Source organism: Lutra lutra, chromosome 5 (assembly GCF_902655055.1).
Source record: "Lutra lutra chromosome 5, mLutLut1.2, whole genome shotgun sequence".
Taxonomy (NCBI): domain Eukaryota; kingdom Metazoa; phylum Chordata; class Mammalia; order Carnivora; family Mustelidae; genus Lutra; species Lutra lutra.
In genome coordinates this window covers 131,608,328-131,622,887 of record NC_062282.1, presented here as the reverse complement: position 1 = coordinate 131,622,887, position 14,560 = coordinate 131,608,328, and the positions used below count along the sequence as shown (strand labels likewise).

General features: G+C 36.6%; 1 protein-coding gene across 3 annotated transcripts in view; it reads left to right on the top strand.

Annotated features, from left to right (window-relative positions):
• Nucleotides 1–14,560, top strand: part of FBXL17 (F-box and leucine rich repeat protein 17) — a 521,014-nt gene that overhangs the window by 152,966 nt on the left and 353,488 nt on the right. For all 3 annotated transcript variants that reach the window (XM_047731562.1, XM_047731561.1, XM_047731563.1), the window contains exon 5: nucleotides 13,095–13,202. In XM_047731562.1, coding sequence (XP_047587518.1) covers nucleotides 13,095–13,202 — 108 coding nt within the window. The remainder of the gene's footprint in view (nucleotides 1–13,094; nucleotides 13,203–14,560) is intronic.

The following is a 14,560-nucleotide window of genomic DNA, read 5'->3' as shown; positions in this document are numbered from 1 at the left end:
TTTTTTTTAACAAGTGATTATTGTCTTTCATTTATGATTAAAACACGGATTGTTAGGGCTTTACACCTTGGTTAGATTTTATTCATCCTGGGAAGCATTTTCTCCTGTTAAAATATTAAAGCCTAATCTGAAATATTTTCACAAACACAAGTGACTTTTTGAAGGTTGTGCTCTTGCTACTGTGAATTTTCTTTTTGCATATTATATATCAGTCTCCCAGAGAGGGGTGTGTTCTTTGTTGCTATAGAATATTATACATTTAAATCAAAGCCACTTATATATTCATGGGTTAAAATACCTTTGTAGAAACCTTCCTTATAATTACAGATAAAAAACTTAGCTATTCTGCTTATTACCCAACACCTTGTATATTTAAAGCATTACAAAGCCTAATTTGGGGTGTGTTAACTTTGTTGGGCCTTACAAAGCCTTTAACAACAGTGGGAATGTGCTGTCATATCTAAGGGCTTAGAGTAAAATAATTTGTCATTAGAACATTAATAATGGAATCAATGTACCCTAACAAAATACAATTACTTGGGTTATTTCCTTTTATTACCTATTATTTAAAATATATTGCAAAATACTGGTGAACCTGTTGTGTACTTGTTAAACTTTTTACTGATATTTTACTAAGCAAAAGTCTCCTTTAACTTGTGTTTTTTCCCCCCAGTATGTAACTTCAGCCAGGTGAACGTGTATAGAACAGAACAGTTTATGAATTGTTATTTCTCTTTACAATGACATGGTGGTGGTAGGTGGAATATATTATAACAGAGGTTTTCACTAAGTGCTAATTTATATTTTATCAAGTATAGGATAAGAGTAAAAATTAACTTAGTACAATAATGTTCCATCTTCAAGGAATTGGGAAAAGATAATGTATACACTGATTAGTGGCTAATGTTTATTGAGCACTTTGCATAGTAGGTGATTAGCACATAGATTCTCTTGGAATGCTCACAAGAATTCCATTAGGTTCATATCTTATTTTCACACTTTTTAGATAATAAATAACTTCCTTAAAGTGACAGAGCTAGGAAGAGGTGGAGGTGAATTGCAACCCAGGCTGTCTGAGTTCAATGATTTCTTAGACAGCCATATAATCTGAGATTTCTATTTGAGATAAATAAAACGTTTAATATCACTGATTTGAAATTAATGCAGTAACACCTGGGTGGCTCAGTCAGTTAAGCATCTGCCTTCAGCTCAGGTCATGATCCCAGGCTTCTGAGATCAAGTCCCTCATGGACTTCCCCATCAGCTGGGAGCCTGCTTCGCCCTCTGCCTGCTGCTCCCCCTGCTTGTGTTCTCTCTCTCTCTGACAAATAAATAAATAAAATCCTCTTAAAAATTGTGTTTAAAATGCTTTCATTCCATATTATGACCAGCCACTTAAGAAAAGGTATGACATAAAAGATTCAGGAGAAACATGAGGAAAAGGAAAGGGAAGACCCAGAGAAAGGAGGTGAGTTGAGGTGAGGTGACAAATGGAAAGGGGAAGGGACAAGAAATGGCTTGCAGAGAAAGAGGGATTCTCTCAGAAGTTGGGGAAGGAAGCAGAGGATGCCTAGTTACATAGGTAAAGAACTGGAGAAAGTTTGGAAATCTTAGTACAATTGCTTTTATTATGGCTGGCTTTCCCCTTGCTTTGTGAATTTTAGCACACTTTTTGAAATACTAACTAGCTTTCCTGCTGTTCAAAATTCTTCTGCTCTTCATTTTGTGTTAGCCCTCTGAGACTTAATTTCATTTCACTCTTTATGATGAAACTTCATTCAAAGTTAGATGATTCAGAATTCAAGTTGTATGTATAATTTCTATTTTTTCCTGTTTTCTTACATAACATGATACACATACACATAATGAAAGTTTCATAAGTCATCTGTCTGATGGATTTAATTTAGTCTTCAGTCATACTCTTTAGAATTTCTCTTTTATGCTCTTTGAAATGAATCCTCAATCTAACCATATCTGTTAATTTAAAGGTTTTATTTAGAAATGAAATACAGGAATGCCTGGGTGGCTCAGTGGGTCAAAGTCTCTGCCTTTGGCTCGGTCATGATCTCTGGGTCCTGGGATGGAGTCCCACATGGAGCTCTCTGCTCAGCAGGGAGCCTGCTAACCCCCCTACCCCACCCCACCTCGCCGCCTCTCTGCCTACTTGTGATCTCTGTCTGTCAAATAAATTAAAAAAAAAAAAAAGAAATACAATTTGACAGAATGGAAAAACTTTGCTTTCAGAGAACTGAAACTTTTTTTGGTGATAGGACCAAAGAATTAATTGTATGTTTATGAAACAACTACTTTGTTTTCAATTATACGTACTTAATAATTAATCCCAAATTTAGTGCTCATATAGATTCTTTGGTTTTATTTTGAGTACATTATTGATTATGTTGTAATGAAAAGAGCATGGGGCTCATATGTAACCACGGGCAAATTACTTTAACTTATCTACTTCTTCATTTGAAAAAAAAGAAATCATACCTGCCCATTTATCTCACCGAGTGAGTGTACAAATGTGTATGTGTACTAGAAAATACTTTGTAAATATTATTGCTAAATACACCTATGGTTATTACATTAGTAGATTGCCTTTAGATTCACCCTTTCATTAATTAAAGGGTGAGCAATGCAGAATAGACTAATTCTTCTGTTTTATTTAGATTATCCAAATATTGATTTCAATAAACTAACGCAGTATTAGTCAAAGAAACTTGGTCAGCAAATTGCAAGAAAGTGGTTCAGTTATACCCAGCCTATCATAGATCTTTTTAATAGGGACAAATATCTATGCCATTAGTTCTGGACCAATGTCTTTGCCTTTCACAATACTTTTAATGCATAACTTATAAATCTCTTTTTATCAGCCAATCTGACTTTTCCAGACCCAGACTAACATTAAGCAAGATAGAATGAGCAAAAATCAGGGAAGGTCAAAGAAGCAATCAAATGATCAGATTCTCATTGGACGCTAATCGAATTCTAGACTTTTAGAAAATGATTAGTTATGAATTTCAATGCCCTTGTTGACAAAGGGTCAGTTTTTATAAAATTATGGTAAAATCTTAATGAGATTTTTAAATCACTGTGTTGGATTATTATCTCCATAAAAACTCTACATAGTTCATATTAAGTCTTACATGAACATTTTTGCTGAAATGATAATGGCATTATAGCTATGATTTAAAAAAGAGCCTTATCTTTTAGAGATATACTAAAATATTTGCTGATAAATGTGATGTTTTATAAGTGGATGGGGCTATTAGTGAAACAAGGCTGGCCATGAATTAGCAGTTATTGAAACTAGGTATTTGGCAAATGGTTTATGTTGCTAATTTGTCTTTTATTATATATTTTTGAAATATTTTATAATAAGCTGAAAGAGGGAAGGGGGCTAGGGGGATGGGTAAAAGAGGTGAAGGGGATTAAGGGGATTAAAAGATACAAACTTCCAGTTATAAAATAAAAAAGTCACGAAGGTGAAAAGTAGAGCATAAGGATTTTAGTAATTATATTGTTATAATGGGGTACGTGACAGGACTACATTTATCATGGTGAGAATTGGATATACAGAATTGTCGAATCACTGTGTTGTACTACACTTGAAACATATAACATTGTATGTCAATATACTTAAAAATTAAAAAAAGCTGAAAAATTAAATTTCAGTGCTTTGTGCTTCTGATTTACTAAATGAAACAACTATATCATGCTAATTTAAAGTCAGAGTTGTATTAGCAAATATGAGGTCTTGAATAATCCTTATTTTTCTCATGATATACAAAATCAATATTTATTATATCTCTCTACTGGAAAGATAGCAGGCATGTAATTAAGACTTAGCTTCAGATGCTTGGGGAAAATCTTATTTGTAATAATTAAGTATAATTTTTAATCATATTTTTGGTCTCTTTCCCTGTGAACCATATTAGCATGGCATATATAGAATGTAATAATTCAATGACTCTATTAATATAGTGATCATACTTGCATCAGATGTTAAACATTTGTCCTCCTCACTAAATTGTAAACTCCATGAAGGCTTAATCATTGTGTGGTGCACAGTATATGGCACATATCAAGGGCTCAGTAAGTATTGTTGTCTGATCATGGTTTAAAAGAAAATGATGTTTAAATAATCTGCCTTTGGATTTCTTTTAAAACTCTATTAAAGGTATGAATTTTTATTAAATGAAGAGCACAGTGGTAAAGGTCTGACTGAAATGATTTCTTTTTTTTTTTTTTTAAGATTTTACTTATTTATTTAACAGAGATCACAAGTAGGCAGAGAGACAGACAGAGAGAGAGGGGAGGAAGCAGGCTCCCCGCTGAGCAGAGAGCCCGATGCGGGGCTCGATCCCAGGACCCCGGGATCATGACCTGAGCTGAAGGCAGAGGCTTAACCCACTGAGCCACCCAGGTGCCCAGAAAAACTTTACTGAGTGTTTGGTCTCCATAATTCGGTATTTCTTGTTATGTGACAGTTGCCATTTTGTGTGTGTGTGTGTGTGTGTGTGTGTGTGTGTGTGTGTGTGTGTTTTGCAATACTGTTTCACAGAAGAAGGCTTTCTTATCCACTAATTGGGAAAGATATAATACAGAAAATGAAAATTAAAGATTTTTTTTGTAGATTTTCAAGATTTAAAGAACAAATGGAAAAATTTTTATTGTGTTCCATTTTCAAAGGTCCTATAAGTATAATGTGTATTTACTGGGAATTTAAATAAAATTTATTCCATTTGAGATTTTTATCATCACAGTACTTGACATATTGTTTTTCAGTTGTCAGGTGTGGGTGCTTACTGATTCTGATGTGTGGCTAGACGTAACCAAGCTAACCCATATTGTATACTAATGTTCCCTAGGGGGCATGGACTCTGCTGTGGCCATAGCCTTCTGGGCAGCTTCTTTGAGGCCAAAATATCCATTTGGCTGGTCCTGTGTATAGCTGCTGGACTTTGCAGAACAACTTTCCCTTCATCACCCTTCTCTTAGTGCCTTTAATGAATGGCTCCTTAGTCATGGGTCTGCAGTATGTTTTAGCCCCATAATTCTTATATTACCATTAAAACAGATTCCTTCATTATCAAGTCATAACCATTCTGCCTGCTTTCAGCCCTTCATGATCTGGTTATGTCTTCAACCTGGGTTTCACATCTAGTCTGAAGACCTTGGTAAACTGAACTGAACTAAACTGGGATGCAATGTACAGACTGAAATATTCCCAGGAATCTCTCTGGTGTTGTGGGAGCTAGACCTGTTCTTATCCAGCCTTTAGCTTCTGCTCATAGAGGTAGGGACTGTATCTTATATTCATACTGCCTTAGTATTTAACATGAGGTGGTATGACTGTAGTAGGTACTCAAATATTTGTTGATTTAAAGGGATTTAGGAAACTCAGCAACCTTGAGTGAAATAAGCCCTTCATTAAATACTCTATAAATATTCCTTTGTTTATTTTAAAAAGATAGTGCTGATTAAGTGGAGGGGAGTAGTCATTTAACTGGGGTCACTTTCCTTCTGCTTTCTTAAACCCATAATCCCTTCAGACAGTTACTACCAAATAGTTCCTCAGACAACCAAACTACTCCAACTGTCTCCTGCCTGGCATCCATATGGCTTTTCTTGTCTGGTGAATCTTACTAAACTGGAACACGTGGAAATGTTTTGCCCTTTGGTTATAATGCTCAGTTAGAACCCAACCTAAGCAGATTGCTTTATGTTGGCTTTATTTTGCATTCAGAAGACGAGGGCACCCCACAGGTCCACTGACCACTTTGGCTATAAGAGATGAAAAAAATGAGCAAAGGTTAGCATTCCTTCTGAAAAAGTCCTAGAAAGTAGATTGTCTTTAATTCCTGTTGCTCTTTTTTTCTGGAGGTAGAAAGAAGGCCTTGAATGGGTTCTGAGGTCTCGAGTGAGATTCGCCAGCTATGCTGCTAATTCCCCCACATTAGTTTTCCTGTCCACTCCAGAATTGAAGTGCTGCTCTCGCTTTCTTTGAAAACTCCATCCTTAGCTTCATGATGCCATTTATCTTATTCTTTGATTCTTGGTACAAATAAGATGGACAATTCACATTTTCTTGGCATTAGAAGGATTTGTTGTTTTTCAATACTGAACTAAGAAGCCATTAACATGCATCAAAACAGTACTTTATTTATTCAGTCATTTTTATTTTTGGAGCTTCTGTGGTATGCCAGGTCCTGTGCCCAGCACCGAGGATAGAGTAGTAAATGGGATAGATGGGGAGACCAACTGGAATTTAAGAAACAAAACAAATGATCATAGTGGGGGAAAAAGAGAGAGGAAAACCAAGAAACAGACTCTTAACTACAGAGAACAAACTGATGGTTAGCAGAGAGGAAGAGGGTGGGAGGATGGGTTAAATAGGGGATGGGAATTAAGGAATGCACTTGTGATGAGTACTGGATAATGTATGTAAGTGTTAAATCACTAAACTGTACACCTGAAACTAATATTATACTTTATGTTAAGTAACTGGAATTTAAGTAAAAACTTTAAAAAGAGACACCCCCAAATAGGACTGTTTCTGGAATGATTCTGTAAGAATCATTAAGAAAACTTATTAAAAGTATATATCTTTGGGTCCTGGATTACTAGGTTTCAGGTGAAGTCTAAGAAAAATAAAATTTTTTTAAAGTTTTTTGAGCAAGGTCAAGAAATAGTTTTATATTAGTACACTCATGTACATGCTCGAATGTCAGCAGTATAAACATGTCCAAAGGTTGCTCCACCTTTTTAGAATTAATACTACAAAGTCCTTTCATTCCCAGATATCTGAGAAAGAGGGATCTCTTCTCCCATATTCCAAGGAAACATTTAAGTGTTAAAATAAGAATAAAATTGCATCTCTTCATTTAGAATCCTGAAATTTATATAAAAGCTTCTCCCATCCTTATTTTTTTTTGTTTTGTTTTTAATTTTAATTCTTTCTAGATGAAGGCATTTTCTTGGATTACCAATTTTACTTCTGTGACTGTATAATTCACTACTATTAATCCTGCTTCTTCAACACTTCTGAATTAGATTATCCAATGTTCTCCTATGCTTCCCTCTTTTGGGAGGGTTCTCAGGATATAGAAGACTATCACAGTGTTGGCACCATACCTATTTATCTGCAGAGATGAAATAAGTAATCAAGGGTAGCACTTCTCTTAGAAAACTCTTCGAAAAGTAGAGCCATTGTGCCTTGACCCCTGCTACTCTGTGTCTTTGGGCTGAAGGGAAGGCCTTGAATTTGCTCTTGCATTTGAGTGAGATTAGCACCATGAAATGAATCACAACCTATGTTGTATAAGGTAAAGAACATGGGTTTCAAAACCTTAAAGACTGAAGTTTAAACTCCACATTTTTGACACCTTTTAGTTGTGTAATTTTGGGGAAGTCAGTCTCTAATAGGGTTATGTTGGTCACCTATGAAATGGAAATAGCCATGCCTCTTACAGTTGTAATGAAGATTCAGATGATGCAGAGAAAGGACTTAAGGTTGGCATAGGATAAGGCCTTAATAAATACAGCCATTTTTATTACCTAGCTGTTTTATCACCTACTCCCTCTTCAACTCTGGCTGCTAGTATCCCAAATCTTTACCGAGTATGAGCTGTGTGCGGAGATTGAATACATAGTCCAAAATCACATTTATAAACAGCTACTCTCCAAGCAAAATTAGTGACCCTATACTGCTCATCTTCTGCTCTTTCTCTTCCAGCCAAGAGTTTTTTAGTCATATATAGCCATCTCCACCACAGTGACTATTACACTTCTCCCTGGTATTAGAATTTTATAGATCATTATTTCTACCTCCTGGAAATGTTTCTCTCTTGTCCCCATGTTAGATTTCATAAGAAAGATATCTGATTGAGTGCAGCTCCCAGGAGTTTGTGAGCAATAGCTTCCTCTTCCTTTCTGCCCCCTGCATTATTGGTTTTCATTTGCTTCTAGGTTAGCCACTGGAGAAGGCCCCCTTAAGATTCACAGACTGAAACTCTACTAGAATCTTTGTGCATGTTTGTATTATTTAGGCTTTTCATGGTTCTCTCAACCTTGAAGACACAACAGACATTCCTTACCACCAATGCTTTCTGTCTTTATGACACTAAATGTATCTGTACCCTCCTTTGCAGATGTAAAAGTGTGGCTTTTGAATGCCAATTTAGGGATATGATCCTTCTGTACCTCTGCCATGTAAAGAGATAACACTATTGAATTTGAGGCTCATCTTCCTCTTTCCATCACATCTTTGACAAAGAGATCAAAATTTTCTTTGCAAGCTGATCTCATTCTTTCCTTCTTTTATGATGTTTCTTTCTAAAACCTGAGCTACATTTCTGTTTGCCTATAAATTCTTCTCTGCTGTCTGGTTTTCCCACAGTCTGTGAGCAAATATGATCCTCCAAGGCCAACCATACCAGGCTGGAGTTTTGTTTTGTTTTTATTTGGCCATATATGACTTTTATATGCCATATATGATGGCCATATATGACTAAAAAACTCTTGGCTGGAAGAGAAAGAGCAGAAGATGAGCAGTACAGGGTCACTAATTTTGCTTGGAGAGTAGCTGTTTATAAATGTGATTTTGGACTATGTATTCAATCTCTGCACACAGCTCATACTCATGTTTTGGGTTTGTTTTGTTTTGTTTTTTTTCCCCTAAGAGGCTCCATGCCCAGGGTGGAGACCAACTTGCCGCTCGAACTCAGGACTGTGAGACTCAACAGACTGAGCCACCCAGGCATTCCCCAAGCTGGAGCTTTTAAGCATTCCTCCATAGGATATGGTTTTTTAAACAAATGGTGCTAGGACAATTGGATGTTTGTCTGAAAAAAAAAAATGAATATCACCTTTGCACTATTCACTTTGTATTCAGAGTATATAAAGAGCTCTTACAACTTAAGAAGATAACCCAGTTTTTAGAACGTGTAAAAAAAAATGAAACTTACATGACTCAGAAATTCTGCTTCTAGATATTTGTCCAAGAGAAATGAAAATATATGTCCATACAAAGTATTGCATGTGGATGATCACAGCAGCATTATTTATTAAAGCTCAAACTGGAGACAATTCAAATATTTATCGTCTGGTGAACAGATAAACAAAAGTTATTGTCACTATATAATGGAATTCTGCTCAGCAATAAAATGAGCCAACAACTGATACATGTAGCAGCAAAGATGAACCTCCAAAACATTATGCTAGTGAAAGAAGCTAGAAACAAAAGACTGCTTATGGTATAATTCTTTTTATATGGAACTTCTAGAAAAGGCAAACGTACAGCGACAGAAAGCGGGTTACCGTTTGCCTGGGAGGGGAGCTGTGATTAACTGCATAGGGGCAAAAAGGATAAAGGGGATTTTGGAAGTGGTGTAATGGAAGCAGTTTAAACTTGGATTGTGGTGATGGTTGCACAGCTATATAAGTTACTAAAATTCAATGAATTATGCCTTCAAATGGGTGAATTTTTATGGTATATAAATTATAACTCAATAAGGCTGTTTAAAAAATTCTCCATAGTGCTTGGGTTATGAGATAGCTCCCAATTTTTGCTTCCTTATGTCCCCAAGAAGACGACATAATCCCTTATCTCTTCAGCAGTATTTCTCAAGTTTCTGCTGCATATGAATCACCTTGGGGGTGTCTGGCTGGTTTAGTCCATGAAACATGAGACTCTTGATCTTAGGATTGTAAATTTGAGCCCCACATTGGGTGTAGAGGTTACTTAATTTAAAAAATCATCTGGGGATCTTAGTAAGAATGCAGATTAGGAATCAGTAGGTCTGTGGTGGGGTCTGAGATTTTGCATTTTTAACAAGCCCCAAGTGATGCCAGTGCTGTTGGTTTGAGGACCGCACTTCGAATGAAAGGCCTTGAAACTTCTTCATAACCCAGGCTGCACATTAGCCTCTCTTGGGGAGCTTTCAGAATAAAATTGATACAGCTCTCTGCCAGAAATTAAATCGGGAAGCTCTTCAGGTGATTCTGATGTATAGTCCAGGCTGAGAACCTTAACAAAATGGGATTCTTTTTACCATAATGGGTCAATAATAAACTTCTACCTATGTTTCCCTCACTCTGATCCCACAGTTTAGTCCATAACCTAGAACCCCCAAATTATGACCAGTATCTCTTGGAATAAGTAGGAGAGTAAGCTAGCATACTTTGACCACACTTTTTTTGGAAATTATTTTCTTACACATGACAACCCCTTAGTCCTGTCTAAGAATTAGAATACTAAAGAAAGGAGAACATGTGATTGTTATGATGATAATAGCTAAGATGTATTGAGCAATTACAATGTACCTTGCACTGTTCAAAACATTTTACATGCATTATCTACCCTCATATTTTACCCTGTGAGCTAGGTACTATTATTTTCTCTGTCATATAGAAGGAAAAAAGTACAGAGTGATGAAAGGACTGGCTTAAAAGCACACAGCTAATAAGTAGCCCACCTGGGATTTGAAAAGAGGCAGTCAGGCTGCAGGGTCTCAGAGAAGCTGACACTCACCAGTACCTGCATTTTGTAATCAATACTTATTTTTGCCAGATGTTTAGCCTCCCATTTCTAACTGATCTTCTATCCTTCGGAATGGAACCAGACCCCACCCAAATCTTCAAGGCCCTTTTATTAGTCTCTTAAAACACACCCAAACCTACTAGTGTTTCTATACTCCCAAGGACTAACTCAGTTTTACTTGACTTCTAGGACTTTGTTGATGCTGGAATCTCCTCTGAGCTCCCTTATTCTGATTGCATGAGCTGAATGAGAAAGACTGGCAAACCAAATTTGTAATACCCTTTTTTCTTCTCTGTGAAAGATTTAACACCTTATACCTGAGCTTTCTTGTGTCCTTAATCCTTATCGGAGTTCCTCTTCCTTCCTTGAAGATGCATACAGGAAAGGCTAGATGTTAGAGTGAAATTGCGCAAGGTTTTTAACAAACTGACTGCATGTATTAACCTCTGTTAGCCCCAACCCCCTTTAAAAAAAAAATAGAAATTGGTTTTCATTGAGGCTTTAGGCAATTTTAGTGCCTGAAACATTCTTTGTTAACATAATGTTTTTAGAAGGCTGAGTGTCAGGAAGGCCCATTTTTAATTTATCAATGGCATCCTTAGTCTTAATATGCTAAAGCATACTTTACTTTTGAGGGCAGAATTAATCTTTTATCAGATGTACCATGGATGCTGTTGGTTTCATTATTTTAGGAAAATGTTCTTGTGATTGTTTTAGAATTAATGCTACCCACATACCTTTATTTTTCAATATCTATTCAGAATAGATAAGGAACATACAAGGAGGCACCCATAATTAAGCTAATGCAAAGGAGAATTGTCCTGCTATTTGAAAAACTAACAAAGGTATTTAACTTGTTGCTATCATCTTGACTGTGAAGGAAGTGAATCTGAAATTAAGCCTATGGTAGAGAATATTTGGACCCTCTTTTATAAATTACCCTTTGTAGAATAGTGAAGAAAATTTTATTATAATTACACGAAGATAATTTTATACATTGAAATTTTCCCAGAGGTGGTGTTGTGGGGAGGGACAAAAAAGGAATTTCACTCTGCTCTTTGTTTAAAGCAGGGCCAGGCAGAAATGTCAAAAGCTGTCAAGGTAACTTCTTTGCGACACTGGGATCTCAAGCTTTCAAACACCTACAGTCTTTTTAAAAATACAGAAGCTTTAGCCTCACCCTTTTTGGTTCTAAGGTTTTAATGAACTCCTCAGGGGATTCTAATATGCATTACATTAGTCAGGGTTCTTTCGAGAAACAGAATCTGTATGTGTGTATGTGTGTGTGTTTCTATAGAGAGATTATTGTAAGGAATTGGCTCAAACATTTATAGAAGCCAAGGAGTTCTAAAATCTGAGGTCACAATGTGGAGACACAGGAAAGCTGATGATATAGTTCTAATCTGGGTCTAAAGGCATAAGGACCAGTAGAGCCAACAGTGTAAATTCCCGTCCAAGTTTGAATCTGAAGGTAGGAAACTGATGTCTCAGCTTGAAGGTAGTCAGATAGAGAAAGAACAAGAGAGAGAGAGAGAGCGTGAGCAAATTCTCCCTTACTCAATTTTTTTGTTCTATTCATACCTCAAAAGGATTGGATGAGACCCGCTCACATTGGGGAGAACAGTCTGCTTTACTCAGTTTACCATTTCAAATGGCCATCTCATCAGAAATATCCTCACAGACATACCCAAGAATACTCTTTAATCAAATATTTGGGCACCCCATGGTATAGTCAAGTTGACACATAGAATTAACCACCAACCACCCAAATTTAAAGAATTTGAAGCAGTGAGGGGCAAAAATCAGATTCCTTGGAAGAAACACTTGAAGGGAGAAAACTTATAAAGAGACCATTGTTGCCTTTTAGGGACCAATTATATAATTTGCATTATAAAAAAAAAGTTCAGACTTGGCAAATCCCTAGAGACCGAAAGTTGCCATGGGTTGAGGGCAAGGGGTGGGAGAGGCAAGGGACTGCTATTGGACATGGGGTTTCTTTTGGGGGTGATAAGCATGTTCTGGAATTAGATATTGGTGATGATTGCATAACCTGTGGATATGCTAAAAACCACTGAACTGTACCTTTTGAAAGGGTGAATTTTATAGTATGAGAATTATTTATCAGTAGGAAATTTATACATTGAGAGAGATTGGATAGGAAGAAGTGATGGTAGAGACGTTGGCATCTTTGAGATGTTTTCTATGAAGAAGTAAAAAAAATGGGGGGGGTGATAGGGAAAAAGGGACATGAGACGAAGGAAGAATTTTTTTTAACTGCAGGAGAGGGGTCCCTGGCTGGCTCAGTCAGAAGAGCATGAGACTCATGATCTTGAGGTTGTGAGTTTGAGTCCCACATTGGGTGTAGAGATTAAACATAAACTTAAAAATACTCACAGGAGATATTGCTGCATGTTTGTATACAGATTCAAATGCTCCAATGGAAAGGGAAATATTAATGATACAAGCTACGGCAGAGGGAATTTGCAGGAGCCAGATCCTTAAGCTGACTGGAACACCACCTTAAATAATGTTCTTCACGTCTCTTCCCTAGGTGACAGACCAGTCGGTGAAAGCATTTGCTGAGCACTGTCCTGAACTTCAGTACGTTGGCTTCATGGGTTGTTCAGTTACTTCTAAAGGAGTCATTCACCTTACCAAGGTAGGTGCCATGGCTCCATCTCCTTAGGGTTTCTTTCTTTCTTCTTCTTATTTTTTTTTTTAAAGAGATTTTATTTATTTATTTGAGAGAGACACAGAGAGAGAGCATGAGTGGTGGGGTGGGCAGAGGTGAGGGAGAGGGAGAAGCAGACTGCCTGCTAAACAGGCAGCCCCGAGATGCGGGGCTCAATCTAGGGCCCTGAGATCTTGACCTGAGCTGAAGGCGGACGCTTAACCAACTGAGCCACCCAGGCACCCCCTCCTTAGTGTGTCATTCATTCCTATCAGTGCCCTAGCATTGTTGAATGTACTTGAGTGAGGATAGTCAGACCATTACAGAAGTGTACTAGGGTTTGATAGTTAAAATCAGTTTAAAGCAACAGTACCCAACGTAGCTTTTCTTAAATGGGACTTTCATTTAAACAAGAAGCTTACTTTTTTGCTTTTTCATTGCTAATGACTATGAAATATATGCATTAAAAACTATTTAAACATTAACTTATTACATTTAGAATATATTTTGATTAAGGTTTTAATTGCTTACATATAATTAGGTCCTCTGAGCATTTGGCTTTTAAGAAGTGCATATGGCCAGTGCATATGATTAAGGTGAACATGAAAGGTGAAAAGAGAGATAAATCTGTGTCAAAAATTAACCTTCTAGTTCAAAGAGTTCACTTTTATACCAAATATATGAAATCTTACATTTTAGCAATGATGACAATGCCAGTTCCTTTGTAACCTCTCACTTATGTGCCATCTTCACTCCAGAGCTTTAAAATAATTAGGACTAAATTCTTACATGTGTGTAATGTAATGGAAAACTGGCTACTATAAAATTTATCCGTGTATTATCTGAAATTTGTCACTGAATAGATTTTAACTGTCCCATGTAGTACTTAGGAGAATGGGTATGAATCTTGCCATTCACACTTAATAGCTGAGTAACCTTTTCATTCACCCTTTCCTCATTTCATTACTATTAGGCAACTGCTGTGTTAATAGCACAATGTTGAAATAAAACAGGTGAGATCCCAGGTCTCTTTGGGCTTGGTCTCTTCAGGTCTCTTTAAGCTTACAGTTTAATGGGAGATAGTCTTTGTCTTTCCTTTCTAGGAAAAGAGCAAATGATTGTGAGTTACTTAGGACTCTGGTGAAAAACAAAAACGAAAACAAAAAACAAAATACACACACACACATAAACCAAAGCAAAAGACAAAACAAAACAATGAACTCTGGCAGTAAGGCACAGTGGTTAGGAGCCTGGGCTCTATTGTTAGCTTGAGTTTGAATCGTGGCTCTGGCACTTATTAACTAAGTGGAGAAATTATTTTTCAGGGTATTAATTGAAATAATATA